The sequence below is a fragment of the Pongo abelii genome, chromosome 5 (assembly GCF_028885655.2).
Source record: "Pongo abelii isolate AG06213 chromosome 5, NHGRI_mPonAbe1-v2.0_pri, whole genome shotgun sequence".
Taxonomy (NCBI): domain Eukaryota; kingdom Metazoa; phylum Chordata; class Mammalia; order Primates; family Hominidae; genus Pongo; species Pongo abelii.
This window is the reverse complement of record NC_071990.2, coordinates 37,089,000-37,112,404: the sequence shown is the minus strand read 5'-3', so window position 1 is coordinate 37,112,404 and position 23,405 is coordinate 37,089,000. Positions and strand designations below refer to the sequence as shown.

At 52.3% G+C, this 23,405-nt stretch overlaps 1 protein-coding gene across 3 annotated transcripts in view; it reads left to right on the top strand.

Moving 5' to 3' along the window:
- The first annotated feature begins 4,028 nt into the window (after positions 1-4,028).
- The window catches only part of CPNE5 (copine 5), a 100,358-nt gene continuing 80,981 nt past the window's right edge, over positions 4,029-23,405 (top strand). For all 3 annotated transcript variants that reach the window (XM_024248360.3, XM_054557438.2, XM_054557437.2), the window contains exons 1-3: positions 4,029-4,756; positions 20,899-20,939; positions 21,826-21,872. In XM_024248360.3, coding sequence (XP_024104128.1) covers positions 4,662-4,756; positions 20,899-20,939; positions 21,826-21,872 — 183 coding nt within the window. In that variant the 5' untranslated portion in view covers positions 4,029-4,661. The remainder of the gene's footprint in view (positions 4,757-20,898; positions 20,940-21,825; positions 21,873-23,405) is intronic.

The following is a 23,405-nucleotide window of genomic DNA, read 5'->3' as shown; positions in this document are numbered from 1 at the left end:
TCTCCTTCCTCAGCCTCCCAAGTAGCTGGGATTACAGGCCTGCACCACCACGCCAGGCTAATTTTTTTGTATTTTTAGTAGAGACAGGGTTTTGTCATGTTGGCCAGGCTGGTCTCAAACTCCTGACCTCAGGTGATCCGCCTACCTCAGCCTCCCAATGTGCTGAGATTACAGACGTGAGCCACTGCACCCAGCTCCTGATCAGTAAGTTTTATGTTCTGGTTGGCCATGCAGCGGGAGGGTGTCCTTCAGACCACCCCTCCTCCAGTGTCCCCTTCTGAAAAGCCTCTGTGCCCAGTGGAGGCTGTGGCTTTGCATCATGGCTCATTGCCTCCTGGCCTCATATTCTACCTCCACCAACACTGACCCTGTGCTCCAGCCACACTACAGCCCCCAGTCGCAGATCTCTGGCCCTTCCTCATGCTAGTTCCCTGCCAGGAATGCCTGCACAGCCTTGTCCTCCAGGCAGAAGCTCATCTGTAGCGGCCGCTGCCTTGCCAGTGCCCACTGCAGCCTCTAACTTTTCCCACTTCGGTGTGCTCCAGTCCCACGCCCGACTGCCTTTCTTTGCCTAAGGCTTTCTCTGGCTTCTGGAACCTGCATTGCCTCTCTGTGCCGGTTAGGCCAGAAGTGCCAGGAAATTAATACCCTCCAAAAGCAGCCCTCAGTCACTGAGCCAATGACTGGCAGAAGTTGGTATAAACATATCCCAGCTTCCTCACCCCTCTGGCAGCCTAAGTTTGACATGCGTTCTACAGTCTCCCAGAGTTCTGCAGCAGGACTATACCTTAGTTGCCTGTAGTGATGACTGGCTTGATAAAGCACCTTTTATTGTCTACCTTCCCTTCCCCATCTCATCTCTGCCCTCATGAATGGATTAATGCCCTTATGAAAGGCATTATCCCTGAGCTAGGCCACTTTTTGCCCTTCTGCCTTCCACCATGTGAGGAAGTGTTTGCCCCTCTGGAGGACACAGCAACAAGGACCATCTTGGAAGCAGAGACCCGGCCCTCACCGGACACCATACCTGCCAGCACCTTGATCTTGAACTTCTCAGCCTCCAGAAGTGTGAGAAATACATTTCTATTATTATTAAATTACTCAGGCTAAAGAATTTTGTTATAGCAGCAGGAACAGACCAAGACACCTCCCAAATGTACTACTCACATACAAATCTTTGTCTCAGGGTCAGCTTCTAGGGGAAACAAACTTCTAAGACATCACGTCAATGTCCATCTCAGTATCACTTCCTTTTTTGCAGTTTCCCCTGACCCTGACCCTCCCTTCTTCCCGTTCCTGGGGCAGAACCGTTGGTCACTCTTCTCTGTTCCCAGAGCCGTTTTTTTTTTTGTTTTTTTTTTGAGATGGAGTCTCGCTGTGTCACCCAGGCTGGAGTGCAGTGGTGCGATCTCAGCTCACTGCAACCTCTGCCTCCCAGGTTCAAGCAATTCTCCCGCCTCAGCCTCCCAAGTAGCTGGGATTACAGGTGCCTGCCACCAGGCCCCGCTAAGTTTTTTGTATTTTTGGTAGAGACGAGGTTTCACTATGTTGGCCAGGCTGGTCTCAAACTCCTGACCTCAAGTGATCCATCTGCCTCAGCCTCCCAAAGTGCTGGGATTACAGGCATGAGCCACTGTGCCTGGACTCCCAGAGCCCTTTCTACCTACCTCAACAGCATTCCTCATGCTGCACTGTAGTTTCTCTCTCTTCATGTCCTGGGGCTCCCAGTAGCCTGGGAACTCTTTGGGGATAGATACTGTGTCTTTTTTGCCTTTTATTCTCTGAGCCTAGTACTGCACCCAGCACACAGCATGTGTCATATATATACATTTTTTTCTTTTTTCTCTTTCTTTTTCTTTTTTTTGCCAAATAGCCAGCAGTGAAAGTGCAACGACTAAAAGGGAATGGAGTGACACAGACAAGTGTCTACAAGAGACCCTGGGGCTGCTACTCCAAATGCTGTCACTTTGCAAGGTTACTGGGTAGAACTTCAATCTTACTACTCACCTGCTCAACAACCTGCAATGGCTCGCTATTTTTGCCTTTCCCAAAAAGGCCTCATTTCATGGATGATTTTCCATGGTCTGGCCCTATCCTAAGAGAGAGTGAAGCCTCTTGCTTAGAGTCAGGCTTTGGTCTCAACTGCCTTGTTTCACATTCTCACTATGCCAGTCCCCAGCTGGGTGATGATGAGTAAGTTACTTAGCCTCTCTGGGCACTGGCTTCCTTACTTATTAAATGTAGATAATATTAGGTTGGTGCAAGGCAACTGCGGCTTTTCCCATTAAAAGTAATAATATCTCACTTATAAAATTATTTTAGAATTTAAAATCATGCACGGTCCCTGTGAATATGCTACAAACCACTGATTTATACAATTTAAAATGGTAATTTTATGGTATGTGACTAATATTTCAAAAAAAAAAAAAAGTGAGCATGGTGTCTGGCCCAGATCTTTGAAAATAAAACGATGCTAATTATTGTTATGAACAAGGTTTCCCAAAGGCCCTGTAACTGTGCCAGGCACGCAGCAGATGCTCAGTAAACACTCCTGGAATGAATGGAGAACATATTCCACAAGCATGCTTTGAGCATTGTTTATGCCAGGTATATGGGGCATGGGGAACATAGAGATTCCGAGTTCAGTTTTGCATCCTCAGGAAGGGAAGACAGAATTATTCTCCGTGGAGTGGGGCCTCCGGACCCAGCTGTTCCTGGCAGTCAGAGGAATTACAGCCTCTGTCCCTTGCTGCCTGTTCCAGGAGGCAGAACCCAGTCCAGCTGATTCTGAGCCATGGGGAAATTGTAACAGGCAGAGAGGAATGTGTTCTTGTATTTATCTTTGACTGACAGTATCTGATGTTCCAGGAATTGACTTCAAACAGAATTCAGAGGAGCCCCTTATAGTCCCGCTGCTACAAACAAGGCCCAGAGGGCGCAACTCTGCCCAGCCCAGCGCCAGGTTTTTGGCCTCCCTGCCGGCCCGAGGCACATCGGCTTCGATGTGCCAGGCGGTGGGTGAGGAAGTGGAGGTTCCAGCTCGGCAAAGCTTAGGCTGAGGCTGAGGATGGGCTAGAGTCAAGTCTACGTGTGCAGCCTTACTCAGGGAGACGCCTCTGCGCTGCAACCTCATGCCCGGGAGGGCAAGGCTCGGCTAGGGCGGGGGATCGCGAGGGGCTTGGCTGGGAAGAGGACTGCAGGAGAGGTGTCCCAACTCTCCCCTCGCTCCCCAAGCACACAGCACGCGCCTACTCCGTGCTGGCTGCATAGAAGCCCAGGGAGCTCAGGCCGATCTCCCAGTTTGGTTGCCACCAGACTGGGTGGCAGGAGCTTCTAGACCTGGAGGCTGGCTCAGTCGTGTGGTCACGACGGGCGGGGGAGTGGAAGGGCGCTGGCGCGTGGTTTCGGCAGCCGACTTGGCGAGGCCGCGGCTGGCGGGAACCACGGATGGGGGAGGCGCCCATGCACCGACCCCACCTGGGCCACTGGGAAACCGAGGTAGTACCTCCTGGCCCTGGGGTCGCCCCCACACACCTCCCCAGAAGGAGATGTAGGGTCTGTTTCTGGACTGAGACCTGCCCCTGAGTAGGGCGCACACTCCGCAGAGACCCTCCACACCCAAGCCCCTGGGAGGGGATCTTTTTTGCATACCTCCCTCCCACTTATGCCCCCTCTCAACCCTGCATAGACCTTTCTCAAAAAGGCGCCCCTTGGTTCCCATAACCCTCCCCCTCCCCCAGGATGGAGACCCCCCCCCGATGGGAGATAGGGGTGGTGAGAGGGGGCGGGCGCAAATGAAGATGCGCGCGACCAGGACCACCTCTTGCTGTCACCCTCCACGTCCCCAGCATCTGGACCGCGTCCCCCGGCCCGCCACGCGCACACACACACACGCGCGCACACACACACGCTCACACTCACCCTGCGCGCAGACCCCGCCCGCGGCCCCGCCCCGGCCCCTGCGGGCGCCCCCTCTGGCGTTCCCGGGTGGCGGGAGGCTGCGGCTTCGGGCAGATTTGATTTTCCCGCAGCCCGGGCGCCCCGGAGCCGAAGCCTGAGCCGAGGAGGTGGCGCTCGCAGCCGCGTCCCAGCCCCGTCGCCGCCGGCGCCGAGACCCAGGGAGAGGCGGCGCAGCCTGGGCGCTCGGGCTCCTCGCTGCCGGTGCCCCGCCACCCCCGCCGCCAGCGCCCCATCCGGCGCCTCCCGCTCCTCACGCCCCTCTCCCTGTCTCCTGCATCCCCTCTACCTCTGCCCACAGACGCGCGTCCCTCTCCTGGTGCCCCTCTCCACGACTCCGCGCTTCCCTCCCGGTGCCCTCTACCCGCGCCCTTCTCCCCGCGCCCCTCTCCCCGCGCCCCTCTCCCCGCGCCCCTCTCTGCCTTCCCTGCTGTGCCCCCGCTCCCTGGGCTCCTTGCCCTTCCCCACTGGGCCCCTAGCCTCCTCGCGGCGTCACCCGAGCCCCCTCCTCGATCCGCGGCCCCCGCTCCCTCCTCCCTCTTCCCTCTCTCACTTCCCACGCCCCCTCTTCGCGCTCCTCTCTCCTCCCCTTGCCGCCCAGCCCAGGCTCTGGAGTTGGGGGAGAGCCCAGGGCTCCAGTCGCTCCGGAGGAGGCGTGAATCGCGCAGGGATTGACTAATTTGGGGTGGGGGGTGCGGTGGGCGATGGAGCAGCCTGAGGACATGGCGTCGCTGAGCGAGTTCGACTCCTTAGCGGGCAGCATCCCGGCCACCAAGGTGGAGATCACCGTGTCCTGCAGGTGAGCCTCCCGCTGGCCGGGTCCCCTTGCCCCGGCCCTGGACGCAGAGCCCCGCGGCCCCTGCCGCTTCGATCCTAAACCTCCGCGCGCCCCCTTCCCAGAGAGTCCTGGTCTCCAGGACTGCGCCCCTGCCGATCTGCCAAGAGCCCCTGTCCTGTCCAGCTGCGGGTGGCGACCGCAGAATAGGAAGCCAGGCTGGGGTCATATCCCAGAAAGTTTGCGCTCCAGGCTGTTGCATCGAGGAGATATGAAGACACAGGAACAGGGGGTCCAGGCACCCAAGTGGGGAGAGGGAGTTGGTAACAGGCTGTACTACGGTCTCTGCTCAGGCTATCTCTGATCACCCCATCCCCACATCACGAAGTGAGTGATTTGCCCCCATCCCTCCCAGGCTCGTCCACCCTCTCTCCCTTCTGTGCCCTCCTCTCTTCTCTCTTTGCCCCTTCTTTGCTCCAGCATCCTGATCCTCCCCTCACCACTCTCCCCCACCCCAAGGTCCTAGACTCTAGGATTTTAAAACCTTCCTTCATCTCTATCAACAACGAAATCGACTCCTGGAAAAGATCAGATTGACTCATTCATACTGAGGTGTGGATACATGATAACAACTTAAAGTGGCACCATTAAAAATATAACTTGGGTCAAAAATCTTAAGCCAAAGGAATAGAACACTGTGAAATTGTAGAGTCCAACAGAGGAGGAGGGGGAATATTTTTGTGGGCTACCACGCCCAAATCTTCACTCATGTCACATAGGATTTGGGGGTAACTTCTCTGTCTAAGAGCTGGGTCTGCACCAGGTTCTCCTAGCTAGGGGAAGGCTGCCCCTGGCAGTAAGAGGGTATGGGTGGCAAAGGGGGATTTTTCCCTAGTTCAGTCTCTCTGTGGCTGGCCTAGGATCATGTGCTGCCATGCAAGCATCACCCACTTTGAGGTTCCCCCACAGAGGCCATGCCCGCTGCCCCAGATCACCGACAGCATTTCTGGAGCCCTGGCTGTGCCCTTGTTCGAAATCACCTATCTCATCCTCTTCCAGGTTGCTCCTTGGTCAGACCCTCCATGAGAGGTAACCTTGTTGCCCCTCAGTCCTGTATTACAAAGTTGTGGAATTGATGAGGTGTAGGTAGAGCCGGAGGGTCTGGGCAGGGGTGTGAAGGAGGGAAGGACTCAGGGTGACTTTCTCTTGAAGACTTGGGGGTAAGTGGCGGTGAAGGCTAGTCTGGTTGAACGTAGCTTCCCCCCTAAGCCAGGCCCTCTGGGGGGTCCTGTGATGGCTCCCAGGTCCCATACACCACGCCGTCAGGATCATCTCCCAGCGCCATTTGCAGCTTGTCATTATTCTGCTGGGAGATTCCTGATGGCCGATTAGCTCCAGTCTCACCTCCTCAGCCTTCAAAAGCAGCACGGCCTCCCCACCCTTCTGCACGCACATCCCTGCGCCTGGCACTCCCTCCCAGCCTTCAATCATGCCTGTCGTCTTCAGTTGTCTTGGGATCCTTCCCACCTCCAAGCCTCTGAACAGCCCATTCCCCATCCAGATTTCACTCCTCCTTTATCTCCCCAAGTTCATGACCCCCCCCAAAAAGCCTGGCCTCGTGCTCCCCACTTCCAGGCATCCTCTCACCCATGAGACACACAGCTCAAATCACTGTCTTCTGTGTCCCCTGGGCCCTAGGTACTCAGCCTGGGCCACAGGGTCCCTCACATACTGAGGATGAAACCTCTTGAGACATCTCAGGTATGCAAACGTCATCCCTCCCCTCTCAAAACAACTGTGTAAGCATTTGAGGGCAGAGATTCCCACCCTGAGTCAGACTCATGCACCCTCTACTCCAGTGGAGAGGACAGGAGATGGAGGGCAGATTTTGTGGCTTTGGAGTCAGATACCTTGAAACAGAATCTCTGCTTCACCACTTGGGGCAAACTTTAAGCCTCACTTTCCCCCACCTGTCAGGTACAAACCGTAAGCAGCATGTACTCATGGAGAAACCTTGTTCACCAAGGTAGCTCATATGCTTAGAGCAGTGCCTGGCACTTGCCGAATACTGTTGGAGGAATTAACTTGCAGGAGTGGAGGAGCATGAAGCACCTAGCAAGCTACTTTGCACTTGCTTGGCACACAGTAGGTGCTCAATAAGTAGCTACAATGATCACCGGAAGGCGGTAGCACCTGGCCCCTCCTGTTTGCTTTCTGGAAGTAAAGATGTCCAAAGGACTCAAACCTCTTGCATAAGAGGCCTTCCTGGGGGATGTGGTTCTGGGGCTGACCCTGGGTCAATTCCCTTTCGGGGGACATGATCCATGAGCTGAGGAAGGCCCTGACCTGGGCCCTGCTCATGTTCTCCAGAAAGCCAGAGGTGGGGGGAAGTGGGTTTTGGTGGGGAGGGATGAGGAGGGAGCAGTCACTTAGAACAGAGGGGAGGTGAGAAAACAGTCTGGGTGGCCTTGAAATTGTAGATGCATCTCTCTGCCTCAGCCAGGCCCAACTATTCAGGTTCTAGAACAGAGAGAGAGGAGGAGGAGGAAAAGGAGGAGGAGAGGAGCACAGGGAGGAGGGAGAAATGCAGAGAGTGGCTTTCTCCAGCATATTCTTCACTCCATGGTCGCCAGTTAAAGAGTCAAGTCCCTCCCCCCTGCACCCTGTGGTCAGCACTCTTGGGGCCCCAGGAGAGGAGGCTCTGGGAGGCTCTGCCCTGGGCATCTGAGTGACACCTGCTGGCGGGCCCAGAACAGTAGGGCAGGCAGAGGGGCTGGCAGGTGAGAACTCCAGGGGGTTTCAGGATGGGCAGCTGGGGTAGAGGGGCCAATGTTTCAGGGAAGACTATGAGTTGCCACCTCTGGCTCCCAGGAACACTTGTTTCCACTTGCCTTCCTCCTCATGAAGGGGCCTACCACTCCCCTACCACAGAGCCTTCTTCTGCTCTGTGCCTAGGGAAGGATCTGGCACCTGCTGTGTCCATCCTAGGGTTCAGCTAGCTAAGCAAAGCTGCCTGGCACAGGGGCACATCTGAGTCAGAGCACAGGGCCACCCCAGGGCCAAGTCTGCACTGAAGGCAAATGACACTGGGGATGGACAGTTTCAGGCCCTTGCTTCAGGTAGAGTATACTATACTCCCAAACAATTATTTTTACTGACTGTGGTAAACTCAGGGCCCAAGATTAGAAAGCCTTTGGTTATTTGGCACAACAGTTATGAATGTGAGCCCTGGAATCTGTCTCCTTGGTTTCAAATCCCAGCTCTCTTCCTATGACCTTGAGTAAGCTACTTAAGCTGTCTATACCTCAGTTTCCTCATCCGTAAAGAAAGCATAATGATCCTTATCAGTTTTGAGGCTTAAATGAATTAACATGAATAGCGATTGATGTTGTTGCTTATTTGACAACTGGAAGTTAATAAAAACTTGCCTCTATAGCTGGCTCCCAGGGTCTGTGTGTGTCCTGGAAATCTGATCAATCTAGAGATTCTTTTTTTTTTTTTTTGAGACGGAGTTTTTGTTCTGTTGCCCAGGCTGGAGTGCTAGAGTGCAAAGGCGCGATCTCAGCTCACTGCAACCTCCGCTTTCTGGGTTCAAGTGATTCTCCTACCTCAGTCTACTGAGTAACTGGAATTACAGGTGCCTGCCTACACACAGGGCTAATTTTTGTATTTTTAGTAGAGACAAGGTTTCACCATGTTGGCCAGGCTGGTCTCGAACTCTTGACCTCAGGTGATCCACCAGCTTTAGCCTCCAAAAGTGCTAGGATTACAGGCGTCAGCCACTGTGCCCTGCCAATCTAGAGATTCTTAAGGGTTGTTTTGGGAGTGAGTAGGGCAGATGGTTTGTGGAACTAGATACCAGTAGACATCATAAAAAATGTGACTTTAAAGACCCTCCTCCCTTGAGCCAAGAGCTCTTCCTTCCTCTGATGGCCTGTTCTAGACCCTTCCTGACTGTGTGAGCCATCCTGCCGAGTCAATCAAAACTTACCTGTCCGACGTTCCATTCTCCAAAGGCGCCACTATTTTTCAGGTCTCCATGCAGGGATCTGGCCCAGCATGTTGGTTAGAAAGAATGATTTGCATTTTTTACATAACAGGAAACCTTTGCACTTGCGCAGGGTCCTGCTGGAGAAGCGATGCACAGTTCCACATGGTGGGTTCCCAAGACCCAGGGAAGACGGCGTGGGGCGAGTCTGGAAGCAGCCGATTGCTTAGCCCTGCTGGCTGCCCTCTCCCCCACCAGCTGGTATGGGGCTGGTGGGCAGCTGTTGTTCTGCCCCAGAGATATTGTTTTCTGCTGTCTGTTCGGGTTGGCATTTTGCTGCCCTGGAGCCGGAGAGGCAGCCCGGCTCAGGAGCTGTGCCCTGGGTCTCTCAGAAGGGGTGTGAACAGCTCTGAGCGCTTTCTTCTGACAGGCAGAGAGAGGGTGGTTTGGGGGAGGGAGGAGCCTGGGGGAGGGCGGCAGCTGTCAAAGCCAGTGCTAGGAAAAGAAGTCCATTTAACCATTGAATACACTAAGGTACTCAGGTCAGTGGAGCTAGGGGAATAATAACAGTGGCATTTACTGAGTGCCTACTGCATGCTAGGCACTTTACATCATATTAGACTGAACCACATGCAATTTCTACACTCAACTTTTTTTTTTTTTTTTTTGAGATGGAGTCTCGTACTGTCACCCAGGCTAGAGTACAGTGGCCCAATCTCGGCTCACTGCAACCTCTGCCTACTGGGTTCAAGCGATTCTCCTGCCTCAGCCGCTTGAGTAGCTGGGATTACAGGCATGTACCATCATGCCCCACTGATTTTTGTATTTTTACTGGAGACGGGGTTTCACCATGTTGGTCAGGCTGGTCTCGAACTGCTGACCTCAGGTGATCGGCCCGCCTCGGCCTTCCAAAGTGCCGGGATTACAGACATGAGCTACCGCACCCAGCCCATCTGTTTTTAGCCTATTCAAATAAATAACACAACTTGTTTTTTTTTTTTTTTCTTTCCTTCCTTCCTTCCTCCCTCCCTCCCTCCCTTCCTTCCTTCCTTCCTTTTTTTTTTTTTTTTTTTTGAGATACAGTCTCTGTTGCCCAAGCTGGAATGCAGTGGTAGAGTCATAGCTCAATGAAGCCTCCAACTCCTGGGCTCAAGCGATCCTCCTGCCTTAGCATCCTGAGTTGCCAGGAATACAGGCGCACACACACCACCATACCTAGCTAATTTTTAAATTTTTTTTTATTTTTTTTTGTTCGTTGGTTTTGTAGAGGTGAGGTCATACTCGGTTGCCCAGGCTGATTGGCTGATCTCAAACTCCTGGTCTGAAGCAGTCCTCCAGCCTGTGCCTCTCAAAGTGCTGGGATTAGGTGTGAGCCACTGCACCTGGCCTCACATAATACTTTTATATATTTCAAATTAAGGTTATTATATTAGTTCTCAATTGCTATGTGACAAATTACCACAAACCTAGTGGCTTCGAACTACAGCCATTTCTCGTTTCCTAGTTTCTGTAGGTCAGAAGTCCAGGCATGACATAAAGTGGCTTTTCTGCTCAGGGTCTCACTAGGCTGGAATCAAGGTATTGGCAGGGCTGTGGTCTTATCGAAGGCCCTGAGTCCTCCTCCAAGCTCACTGGTGGGTGGCAGAATTCAATTTCTTGCAGCAGATAGATTAAAGTTCTGTTTTTTTCCTGGTTATTGGACCAGAGTGACTCTCAGCTCCTAGAGGCTGCCCCCAGGCCCTTGCCACATGGCCCCCTCACAGCATGGCAGCTGACTTCTTCAAGGCCAGCAGGAGAATCTCTCCTAATCTGCTATGACAGAGTCTTATGTAAAGTAACTGTAATCACAAGAGTAAATATCTGATTGCCTTTGTTATACATCATAACCCAATCGCATGAGTGACTAACCCATCATATTCCCAGGTCCCGCCCACTCTCAAGGGGAGGGGATTATACAGACATGTGTGCCAGGAGACTGGAATCTTGGAGGCCATCTTATATTTCATTCAGCCAATCACAATTGCTACATCTTTTAAACTAGGATAGATAGATAGTAGTATTTTCTCTTTTTGCTGATTAGGAAATTGAGGCTCAGAGAGGTTAAGGGACTTGCCCAAGGTTACACAGTGAGTACATTTTGGAGAGAGGGATCCAACTCCTATTCCCTCAGACTTCAAGGCCTTGAGGGCTTCTTGAGATTGGAGATTGGGTTCTCCAGGAGGATGGTGGTGGAGGCCTGAGTACCAACTATGGTAGGTGTGACCAAAGGGTAGGCAGTCTCTCCCCAGGAATGGGAGAGGCCTTCCTTGCTAACGGATGCCTGTGGTTCTGAGCAGCAAACCCAGAAATGGAGGAATCCTTGCGGGGCAGAAACCAGAAAGAGTCACAGGATGGAAGCCAGCCTTCGATGCCATCCAGACCACACGGTAGTAGTTTACCATCCCTCCTCTCCCAGCTCACAGTTCACCCTGTTTAGACTCAAGGCGATCACTCGAGATGTTCTACCCTGGGAAGAAAGGGTAGGGAGGAGGCTGGGGAATTAGGCTGGAAAGCTCTGGGGCAGAGAGGAGTCAGGCTTGGGTAGGAATGATTCAGCTGTAGGTAACAGAAAATCTGACTGATGGTGGCTTAAACCTGAAATGCATTTATTTTTCTCAGATCACAATGAATCTGGAGGTAGGTTATATCAGGGCTACTTTGTCAGCTCACTTTATCATCAAGGACCCAGTCGTCTTTGTATTTTGCTATCATCTTAGCAGTAGGCCTCGTTGTTACAAAATGGCTGCCTCTGTTTCAGGCATCACAACTGCATCCAAAGACAGGAAGCTAGGCATGAGGCCAGAGTCCTCTCTTTGAAAAGTTCTTTTTACCAGGAAAGTACAATCCTTTCCAAAGTCTCTCAGCAAACTTTCCTTTCTATTTCAGGGGCCAAAGTTGGGTCTCATGTGCACTACTAGACTAGGGACAGGGGCCATCTTCCCGCATTTCAGGGAGTCGTCATCAGATCTAAACAATGTGGATTCTGTCAGCAGGAAGAGAGTGGGCAATGTTTGCTGGATGGGCAAACATGGCATCTATGGGGCCATTTGGAAAGTAAGGAGGCTTTCCAAGAGCCTAGAATTTGCATCTCTGAGGCCTGCTCCTCAGATTTTCCTACAGTCAATGGACAGTGGACAGTGTTAGGTGACTGATTCTCCCAGCACAGCTTGGCTGGACCCATGACTGCCTTTCTTTCTGCCTGTTTGCCAGCCAAGAATAAAAAGGCTTAGTATGATTTCAAAACATTGCAAGGTTCCCTAAGGTCTCTTCTGCTGGCCTCACACAGACCTCACAGTAACAACAGGGCAGCTTTATACCTTTGGGTATGGAAGAATCCTGGCCAGGACACTGAAAGTCAGTGCCACTCCTGGCTTATCTTCTCTGGGATCTTGGCCAGATTGTTTAAGTTCTCCAACCTCAGTTTCTCCATTTGTAAACTGGTGGAAAGTACTGGTCCTGTCCACATCCTCTGTCTTCATTCTTCTGAAGACTAAAGAGATTAAGTCTGTGACATTCTATATAAACGGCAATGCGCTAAATCAGCTTAATCATGGTAATAGGTACCAATACCTGAACACTACTGACACATTCATTTATTTGATAATTGATATTGATCTTCATTTGCTATTAAGAGGCTTTTTTTTTTTTCAAATGGAGTCTCTCTCTGTCACCCAGGCTGGAGTGCAGTGCCGTGATCTCTGCTCACTGTAGCCTCCACCTCCCTGGCCAACATGGTGAAACCCCATTTCTATTAAAAATACAAAAATTAGCCAGGCATGGTGGCGGGCACCTGTAATCCCAGCTACACAAGAGGCTGAGGCAGGAGAATTGCTTGAACCTGGGAGGCAGAGGTTGCAGTGAGCTGATATTGCACCACTGCACTCCAGCCTGGGTGACAGCAAGACTCTGTCTCAAAATAAAAAATAAAAAGAGTCTGGGTGCGGTGGCTCTAGCCTGTAATCCCAGCACTTTGAGAGGCCAAGGTGGGCGGATCACTTGAGTTCAGGAGTTCGAGACCAGTCTGGCCAACATGGCGAAACCCCATCTCTACTGAAAATACAAAAATTAGCTGGGTGTGGCGGCATGCGCCTGTAATCCCAGCTACTCTGGAGGCTGAGGCAGGAGAATCGCTTGAATCCGGGAGGCGGAGGTTGCAGTGAGCTGAGATTGCACCACTGCACTCCAGCCTGGGCAACAGAGTGAGATTCCATCTCAAAAAAATAAAAAATAAAATAAATAAAATAAAAAGAATTCTGGTCATCGTGAAGAAAAGGGACTGGTGAAGGGTAGAGAAAGGCAGGTATGGAAGCACATTGCTAGGCAGAAGACTAGTGAGGCCTCCAAGTGAGAGATGATACTGATGGTGGCATGGGGAGGAGTGGACAGATTTGGGATATATTTTGAAGTAGAAACATTTAAAACTTGCTGATGGGACAGGAGGGGGAATAAGGGAAAGAGAGGAATTGAGTATGCTTCCTACGTTTCTGTTTGAAGCTGTTGACTTTACAGCAACTCCATAATCGGGTATGTGACCCCATGCCCAGATGAGGAAACTGAGATGAAGTACCTTGTCAGGGCCACATGTGGCCATGTGGGGACTCCAGCTCAGATGCATCTGAGGCCAGAGCTCCTGCTCTTTTCCGTTGGCCATGTAGTGTGAGAGGGACAATTATTACGATAATTAATAACAATAAAAATGCAAATTGCCCCAGGAAGGAGAGCTCTTAAGCCATGTGAAAATTGCTTTTTAGACCTTGGTGAGGTTGCTTGGCAGGGAAACAGAGCACGCGGGTGAGAACGGGATCTGAAAGGGGAGATGGGTAAGTGCCAGGGGCTAGGTGCCAAGGCCTCTCTCCTCCCATCTCCCGCCCTGCTTTCCTCGGATTACTTCTGCCTTTTAGGTCTGGGAGCCGGGCAGGAGGAGATGGGAAACCCTCCAATTCTCCTCTTCAGTCATTTGTTTGGGAGCAGCTCCAAGAGGCTGAGGATGGGAAGCAGGACAGTGAGGATAAGAGGGAGCATTGCTGGCCCAGATGGGGCTTTGGGAGACCTTGGCTTTGGTAGTGCAAGCACTCCCCAGGGCACCTTTAAATGAGCTTGAGCTTCAGAGTTCAGAGTTCAAATTTCTGCATGCCTCTTGACAAGCCGGTGACACCAGGCACATCACTCAGCCTCTGTGGCCTTGCCTACAGAATGGGAGCAAAGTCTACTTTCTGGCGTTGATATGGAGGGTAAATAGAGTGTCACAGGCTAAGTACATAACAAAGGACTTGGCACAGATTATATACTTGATGGGTGTCATCTCTCTCCCACTCCATTTGCCAGATGTTTATGCGAATTGCTCCATGCAGAAATGAGGTGATGCTGATCGGTACCTCAGGGGCCTCTGTGGGACCATCAGGATTCCTGTTTGTTTGTTTGTTTGTTTGTTTGTTTTTGAGATGGAGCCACACTGTCACCCAGGCTGGAATGCAGTGGCGCGATCTTGGCTCACTGCAGCCTCTGCTTCCTGGGTTCAAGCGATTCTCCTGCCTCAGCCTCCCAAGTAGCTGGGACTACAGGTGTCTGCCACCATGCCTGGCTAATTTTTATATTTTTTAGGAGAGACTGGGCTTCACCATATTGGTCAGGCTGGTCTCGAACTCCTGACTCAGGTGATCCACCCGCCTCAGCCTCCCGAAGTACTGGGATTACAGGTGTGAGCACCCAGCCTTCTGTTTCTTTTATGTATTTATTGATTTTTGAGACAGGGTCTCGCTCTGTCACCCAGGCTGGAGTGCAGTGGTGTGATCACGGCTCACTGCAGCCTTGACCTCCTGGGCTCAAGAGATCTTCCCACCCCAGCCTCTTGAGTAGCTGGGACTACAGATGCACACCACCACACCCGGCTAATTTTGTTTATTTTTTGTAGAGACAGGGTCTCCCTATATTGCCCACGCTGGTCTCAAACTCCTGGCCTCAAGTGATCCTCCTGCCTCAGCCTCCCAAAGTGTTGGGATTATAAGCGTGAGCCACCAAGCCCAGCCAGGATTCCTGTTTCTGCCTGACTTTGGCTCTCCTGTCCCCACTCTCTCCTCAAGGAAGGCTGTACAACCAGTGAGCAGTGGTGGGCAAGGGTAGTAGGGCTTGGGTCCTGCTAAAGCCAAGCTTTAGGGAGCAGAGAGGGGAGAATATGGAGCATTCTTAGGTGCCATCTTCATTCTCCACAGGCCTTTATTGAGCACTTATTGTATACCAGGCACTGCATTGCAACTTACTATGTGAATTAATCTCAGAAAACTCCTGGGAGGATGGGACTGTTATTACTCCTTCTTTACAAATGGGAATACTGGTGCACAGAGAAGCTAAGTGACATGCCAGAGGTCATATAGCAAGTAAGGGACAGAGTTGGGTGTTGGATCCAGAGATGAAGCTTGAAGTCTACGCTCTCAATGCCCCCACTTTTCACCCCCAAGGTTGGACGGATGCTTAGGGTGAGTTGTTGGGAAGAAGATACACCATCTTTACTTGACCCTTTTAGACTCATGAATGTCTTCGGGTAGCTAATGAAAGCTCTCCAGAAGAATGTATCCATATATGTCGTATCCATATATACCAATATGCCATACTTTGCCTATTGGGGGCCCATGACCTCCATTATGGGTCCTGCTCCAGGAAAATGTTTCTTTCTATGCTGCAGCCAAAGCCTTTGCTCAGTGCATTGATGCAGCACTTCTGGGCTTTGTTTGGAGACAACCAGGGATGCGTGATGGTCAGTTCACCCAGCATCTCAGCTCAAGGGCAAATATGCCTCCTCTCTGGCTGAAGATTCCCTGAGGCAGAGGCTACGTCTCCTGGTCAGACTGGGCTCCCTGAGGGCAGGGTTGTGTCTCCCTCTCGGATGGTACACCCCAGCCTCTCTACCCATACCTTTCTTTTTTTTTTTTTTTTTTTTTTTTTGGTTTATTGTTGTTGTTTTAGAGATGGAATCTCACTGTGTTGCCGAGGCTAGTCTCGAACTCCTGAGCTCAAGTGATCCTCTCTCCTTGGCGTCCCAAGTAGCTAAGACTACATGTGCCTAGCTTCTTTCTTAAGCTCCCCCAGATGGGAGGTGTTACCCTGTGGCCCCTCCTTTAGCATCTGCCAAGGGCTCTCATTTTGCCCTTCCAGGGCTTTCTGTCCTTGCTGGGGCCTTGGAGACTTCTGACCTCACAGCCCAGTGAATGACCATTTTCTCACTGCCACTGAATTGGAAATGATTCCGCAAGGGAAAGCAGGGAGGAAAGGGGCTCTTGGCTCTGCTTCCTGGCCTTGATTTAAGGAACAAAAGAAGCCAAGCTCCAGGCTGCTGTGCAGACAGCAGAAGGGTTGTATGCTCTTTTAGAAAAAAAAAATACGTTTTTCCTGTTAAAAAAAAAATTTCTCTTTGTGCTCTCCAAAGGAAAGAAAGTGGAGAAAAAGTACTTGTGGTCTGGTCTTGTCTGTGCCCTGGTGTCTCGGGCCCTTCTTCAGGGCGGAAGACCCAGTTTCCTCCCCCAGGCTTTTGGCTGTGTGCTTGTGAGCAAGTGACTCACTGCCCCAGGCCTGGAATTCCTCAGTGGATCAGGGTGAGGATCAGTGGGGAAGGCGCTTTACCTCGAAGAACCTTCTGGTGCTACACATGTGTGTGTTGTTGTCTGTGACTTTGCAGCGGGGGAAACTGAGGCCCTAAGAGACGGTGTCTCAACATGTGGTATTTGGACGGCTGCCATCAGAGACATAATAGGGGGATATCTGGGGGCCACTCGTGTAAACATGGCTTCTGGAGCCCTGCTTCAGACCTACACAGCCAGACTCGGAACAGAGCCCAAGGAACTGCCATTTTATACCCTGGGGCAGGAGTGAGTCCCAGAAGTGCGAGGCCCATTGTTCATGGGGTGAAGCCACCCGTCCAAAGCCGAGATAGGAGGTTTAGCAGGCCCTGAGGGTTCTGTCTGGACAGGCAGTTAGGGAGAGGGATGGATGGAGGCAAGTGTGGACGAGGTGTGGGATCAGAGGGGGTGTAGGGAGCAGGGACCTAGGCGAGAGGCAGAAGATCCTCAAGGCTGAGAGTGGGGAATGGAAGGGAGGCTGAAGAGAGGCTGAGCTGGGGAAGGGACTCAGAAGGGAGCCCTGGGAGTGTGTTGGGGGTGGGCTTCTTCCTTGGACCTGTGAGGGTGGCGATTGCTTGTGCTGCGCTTGTCACCAAGTGCGCCTGAGCATCCACCGGGAGAGTGACGGCTCCACTCACCACCAGGCCAAGGACAGCTGACCTGTCTGACAAGGCTGACGAGGTCCCAGGTGCTCCACATATCGAATCTCCACAGCAGCCCTGAACTATTTTTACTCCGCCCCATCCCCCACTTTACAGATGGGGAAACTGAAGCACAAGGCGAGCAAACCCAGCTTGTCTGACTGCAGAGCCCATGCACTTAACTACTACATGCCACAGCTGAGAGGAAGTGCAAGGGGCCATCCCTGAGCTTGACCGTGCGCCACCCAGGTGGGGAGACACAGGCTTCGCTCACCCATCTGGCCATTCTTTTTGGTCGTCCTTCATCCATCCAGCTTGCCAGGCCACTACTCTGACTCAGGTGCTAGGCTGGCCTGTGGCAGGGCGGGAAACCCTGCCGTGGAGGCATGCACAGCCAGTGTGAGAGACAGATACACCCATGATTTTGCAACCGATCGTGTACACAGTATGTAATGGGGTCCTACGAGTCAGAGGGCTGCACACTCCAGGCCAGAGATTGCTCAGGGGAGAGGAGAGGAAGTAGCTGTCCATCAGTGTCCAGGAAAGGCAAAACTGAGGAAGGACAGGAATAGTCTGGAAGGATGGCAAGAATAATTTCAGCAGAGTGGAGGAGAGAGGGTTTGCTTTATCCCGGGGTGCTAGTTGCCAGGGTGACCCATGTCCCAGGACTCGGTGAGGGTCTTGAGGTCACCAGGCAAGGAGCCAGGTGGCTATATTCTGTTTCTTAGTCTAGCTGTGTGCCTCTAGCCCAGCTGGGAAGTGGGCAGGACCAGGGAAAGCCCCATCTACTTGTCTTTGAGGATAAGATCTCCCCCTCCCACCGCCCATAACACACTCGCATGCACACACACAAACACACACACGTATCTAGGCTGATATCCAGGGCCTGACTCTCTTTCTCCCTAGCCTGGATATGACCAGATCCCAGTTCTAGAGCCACACTTGGAGAAGACCCAGACCTTGGAGGAGTCAAGTGTTGTCCTTCCGAATCTCACAGTCCTGATTTGTAAAGGAGTTGGGAAAGGTGACCTCTGAGATCCTCTCCAGCTTGAACATTGGAGGATTTTATGTCATTGCTGAATTTCATCATGGAATTCAAAGATAAACCTAAAGATCTTGCTTTAGTACAGAAGTCCCCTTCCTCCTTATCACTTTCAGCTCCTCACTGTGCCTCAGGTTCTACCACTGTAGAGTCACCTTTGGTCTCAAGGCATTTGTCCTTTGTTTAAATCAAGATAGACACCCCTACCCCCAAACTTAACACACTTCAGGATGAGAATGTCGGCCCAGGGATATCAGCCCGCCTCGGTGTGAATGACTGTATGTAGAAGTGCTGTCTCACGTGTAGCCTCTGCTGCCTACTTCTCAGAGCTGCCTTGTATGTCGTTCATCTGATGCTCTCTGTGGAGGGCTGGGAGGTTTATCGGATGGTTTCTGAAGTGACAGCTGACTGGGAGCAGGTCTGGTCTGGTGGAGGGGCTGGTGGGGGCCAAGAGAGAGGTGGTTGCCTGTGGGGTCAGGGAGGCTCAGCTGGGGACGGCTGCCTTTGGGGAGTGGCCCCTGGTTGTAGAGACTGAAGTCGGGGAGGGGTGAGAGTTCTCTAGGGACTGGTTTCATGAAGCCGTTTGGGAATTCCTCTCTTGGGGGCATCTCTGGGAATCTGCTCAGGGACTGGAGCCAGGGGGATTCATGAATGCAATCTGGGACTTGCCCAGGCACCAGAGGATGCCATGTGTGGGCCTCAGGCTGCTGTTGCATCTGTCCGTCTGTTGGTTGATCTTTGGCTCCCACCTTAGGGCGTGGGGCATGAGTGGTAGGGTTGATTATGGGGTCAAGTTGCCCGACAGGCTGTCACTGCTGAGGGCTTTGGTGACAGTGACTCAGGGTAAGGCCTCCTTCTAGACTTTTCTGTCTCTACCACTGCTTGCTGTGGGCCACAGTCACCCTTGGCCTCTCCCTGGTCTTTCATGTCCCCATCATGGAGGAGAAAGAGGAACAGATCTTCCTCAGGGCCTCATCTAGCTCTGACATTTGTTTGTTTTGTTTTGTTGTTGTTGCTGCTGCTGTTGTTTTGTAAAAGGCTGGAGTGCAGTGGTGCGATCTCAGCTCACTGCAACCTCCACCTCCCTGGTTCAAGTGATCCTCCTGCCTCAGGCTACTGAGTAGTTGGGATTACAGGCGCATACCACCATGCCGGGCTAATTTTTGTATTTTTAGTAGAGATGGGTTTCACCATGTTGGCCAGGCTGGTCTCAAACTCCTGACCTCAAGTGCTCCACATGCCTCAGCCTCCCAAAGTGCTGGGAATACAGGCGTGAGCAGCCATGCCCGGCCTAGCTCTGATATTTGAAGTTGGCTTTCAGGAAGCAACACAGACCAGTGTTGACTGTTTCTTTTCTCTGGAAAAGCAGTTCAAGGGGCAGAGGCACCTGTGGGGGGTTGTGGGAGTAGAGAAGGAAGGTGACAAGATCCCTTGGGACCTCTGGAAGGGAGGCGGGACAAGGCTGAGATGGTTGGGAAAAGAACCAAGACTTGAGGGCAGTGTTGGCAGGAGCAGCCGCACAGGCAGGAAGGGCTTGCCTGGCAGCTCGCGGGGGGAGCAGGGAAAGGAAGACCTGGTCAGCGTGGGATGCGTTCATGGGTAGGTCTCCTGGTGGCCCCTGGGGCTCAGTCCCTCTGGGACTTCGGAGAGACTGTACAGCAGAGCTGTCTCCGGGGTGAGTGAAGAAGCTGAGCAGTTAGTCCTCCAGCCGCTTCCTGTTGGTTGAGTGCTGCCTTTTGGGAGCGTAAACTTTCTGGCCCTTGCAGACAGCCTGCCTGAGAAAGCCCTCAGGAGAGAAACAGACACAAGAGGAAACCATGGGTGTGTACAGGAACTGTGAGGGCTGAGGGGATCCAGGACGGGCATCAACAGCCTTCAAGACTGATACTACCGTCTCGTTGTACTGATGAGGAAACAGGCTCAGAGAGGTTGAATGACTTCCCAGCCAGAGACTGCATTTCCACTGGGCTGTGTTGCTTCCCGATGGCAGCAGGTCACTGTGAAACGAGGGATATCAGATGTGCAGGATGTAGGCTGCCCATCCTCCCTTCCTCTCCCCTCCACTTCCACATCTGTAAGATGGGACAATACCTGCCTAGGATCAACCTTGCAGGGCAGCATGAGAATCGGGAGCTCATATTTGTAAAACAGCGCACTGCCTGACCCATCGCCGGGACTCAGTAAGTGGGAGCCTTTATTGCATGGAGGCAGGACAAGGGGAGCTTAGCACCTGTTGGAAGACCGTTCTGTCCCCAAATGTTGTGTCCATCATCTTGCTGCTATGCCATCCAGTCTGATTATCAGGGCCATGTGTTAGCCCTGGTCTTGACCACAGAAGGACCTTGTCCAAATGAGTCGGCTTCCCCTGGGAGGTGTAATTCATTAATCCATCAGCACAGATGAGACCATCGAATAAACTGGCTGTAAGTAGAGCCTTGCGAAAATGAGAGAGTACATGGATATGTTTTGATTGCTTTATCTTATTTTTTTGAGAAGCAGAGAAGTGGTTAAAGGAGAGCTTCTAGAAAGGGCTAAGACATTGGGCAGTTTGGGAAATCCCCCGATGGTAAGTGGCTGTGCGACACAGGGCACCAAGGCCAGGGCACCTACCCGGAGTGCTTGTGGTGATGATGGGGGTGGGAGGTAGGGAGTTCTGCACACCTTAGGCAGGTGGGCTGAGGAACCTCCAGGGCCTGCCCAGTGCCTGGCTTTTAATGAAGCCTAATAAACGATTGTGGAACTGTTTTGCTTGAGGCCAGCCTCCAGGTCTCAGTAACAGCCCGAATCCCCTGAGGTCGCCTCCTCTCAGCTGGCCGTGCTAACTCCTCCTCTCTCCCCCTCTTCAGGAACCTCTTGGACAAAGACATGTTTTCCAAGTCCGATCCATGTAAGTCCTGCTCTGACGATAAGAACGGTAACAATAGCAACAACGCTATGACTAATTACAGCGGCAATGCTTGAGCCCTTACTGAGCGCTAACCATGTGCCAGGAGCCTTTCAAAGTGTGTCAAGCGTGTTTAATGTTTCTCCCACAGTGTCTGAGAAAGATAACTGCGGAGATTTGACCCTTCCCAGCCCGCACGCTTGTGAAGCCTCAACACAACAGAGCAGGTTGGGAGGGGTTGGAGGTCTGGGGCCACAGGGTCCCAGAGAAACCAGTACGCCTAAGAGCTCCAATTGGCTGTGACCCGGTGGGATGAGCACTGATTTTGGAGTCCAGGTTCTAGCCTTGAGCAGTGCCACCCAAGTGTGTGACCTGGATGGGTCTTTGGCCTCCTCTGAGCCTCAGTTTTCCCATCTGTAAAGTGGGGCTGATGATAATCAGAGGCCTCACGAAACTGCTCTGGGCTGTAAAGGAGCAATGCGGATTTCTGATGCTCTCCCCCACCACACACCTCTGCTTGTCCTCCATCACGCCCACCTGTCTACCTGCCTCACACTTCAGACCCTTGCTGTAGCCTAGAAGGCAATGACGCTGACTCTCCTCCTAAAAGTTGCCCCTTCCAGGCACACCTAGTCTCCCTTCTCCAACGCAACCCCTCTGAATTGGTGCATCTAGAACCCTGTCCAGGCTTGGGGGGCCAGATTCCTAGACTCACTCCACCAAGATCTCAGCCACCCCAGGAGACACCCTCTACCCGTACCCAGATCCAACAGTGCTACCCAGGCTGGGTCTGCTGAGGCGCCTGCCCATATCCAGGATCCTTTTCATCTGGGACCCCTCCTTCCTCTTGGCCTGAGGTATTAATCCATTGTTTCTCCTCTCCCTGCAGTGTGCGTCATGTATACCCAAGGGATGGAGAACAAGCAGTGGCGGGAGGTAGGTGCAGCTCCTTCCCACACCAGAAACACCAGCCTGTTCCTGTCTGTCTGCCTGTCTGTCTCTAATTCGGGAGCAATTTCCCTGACATGTTTCTAACTGCAGCATCTAAGCCCCACTGAAGGCTAGTATGGTGTGCAAAGCATGAAGTCCCGTCCCTGTTATTGCATGAACAGACTGAAGATGGAGGGGATGGTTCCTGCCCTCAGGCAGCCCCAGTCTGAGAGGAGACATAGCCCTGTCCTCAGGGAGCCCCAGTCTCAGGGAGACGCAGGAGTCCGTGCCCGTTAAGACCTTGTCTGCTGGCTGGAGGCGTGAGGGCAGCTTCTAGCACCAGGCCTCATCCACAGCAAGCTTCCTTACCGTGGCTTCTGACTAAGGTGAGCGTGGCTTCAGTGAGGTGATTTCCCTGCTCAGAAAACTTTGTTGACTCCCTTCTGCATTGAATCAAGTCCCAGCTCCAAAACCCACCCTGGCTTCCAAAATCCACCCCAACCCAGGATGACGCCCTTTTCCAGCCTCATCTCATTTCCAGTCCCCTCCCCACCCCCACTCCATGTGCCTTTTGTCCCTTGTAACAGGGAGTAGGGAGAGAGGGCTGACTTGATGGGTCCACTCCAAGAATGGCACGGACATTTGTGAAGTGAATGGGGTCCCCTAGATACCCTCAATCTATTCCTCACCCCGCGGCCAGAGGGATCTTGTTAAAACCCAGGTCAAATTCTGTCTCTTTTCTGCTCAGAGCCCTCCTGCGGCTCCCACCGTGCAAAAGCACCGTCCCTTCATGGCCTCCCAGTCCCCACACCTTGTGACTTCCTTTCCCTGCTGACCTAATCTCCTGACGCTGGGCCCCTCCCCACTCCACTCCAGTCACACGGCCCCTCCCGCCTCACGGCCTTTTCACCTGCTCTTCCTTTTTCCTGGAATGGTCTTTTCCCACAAGGCTGAGTGGCCCTTCCATGCTTCCCTAAGGTTTTCACTCAGATGTCACCCTGTGGAGGCCTCCTCTGGCCACCCTGTTTAACTTTCCAACACTTCTTATTCCCCTTAACTGGTTTTTATTTTCTCTGTATCACTTTTTCTCATCTCCCATACCCTGGTTTACTTTTTTTTTTTTTTTTTTTCTTGAGAGAGTGTCTTCCTCTGTTGCCTAGGCTGGAGTGCAGTGGTGTGATCATGACTCACTGTGGCTTCAAACTCCTGGGCTCAAACGATCCTCTGGCCTCAGCTTCGGGTATTTAAGACTGCAGGCACATGCCACCATGCCTGGCTAATTACAAACAATTTTTTTTTCTTTTGTAGATATGAGGTCTCAGTATGTGTCCAGGATGGTCTGGAACTTCTGGACTCAAGCAATCCTCCTGCCTTTGCCTCCCAAACTGCTGGGATTACAGGCACATGCCACCCTGACAGGCTACTTATTTACCTTGTTTGTCATGTGTCAGCTCCATGAGGGCAGAGATTTTCATCTGCTTTATTCACTACTACATTCTGAGCACCTAGAACAGTCCAGCACACAGTAGGTGCTTAATA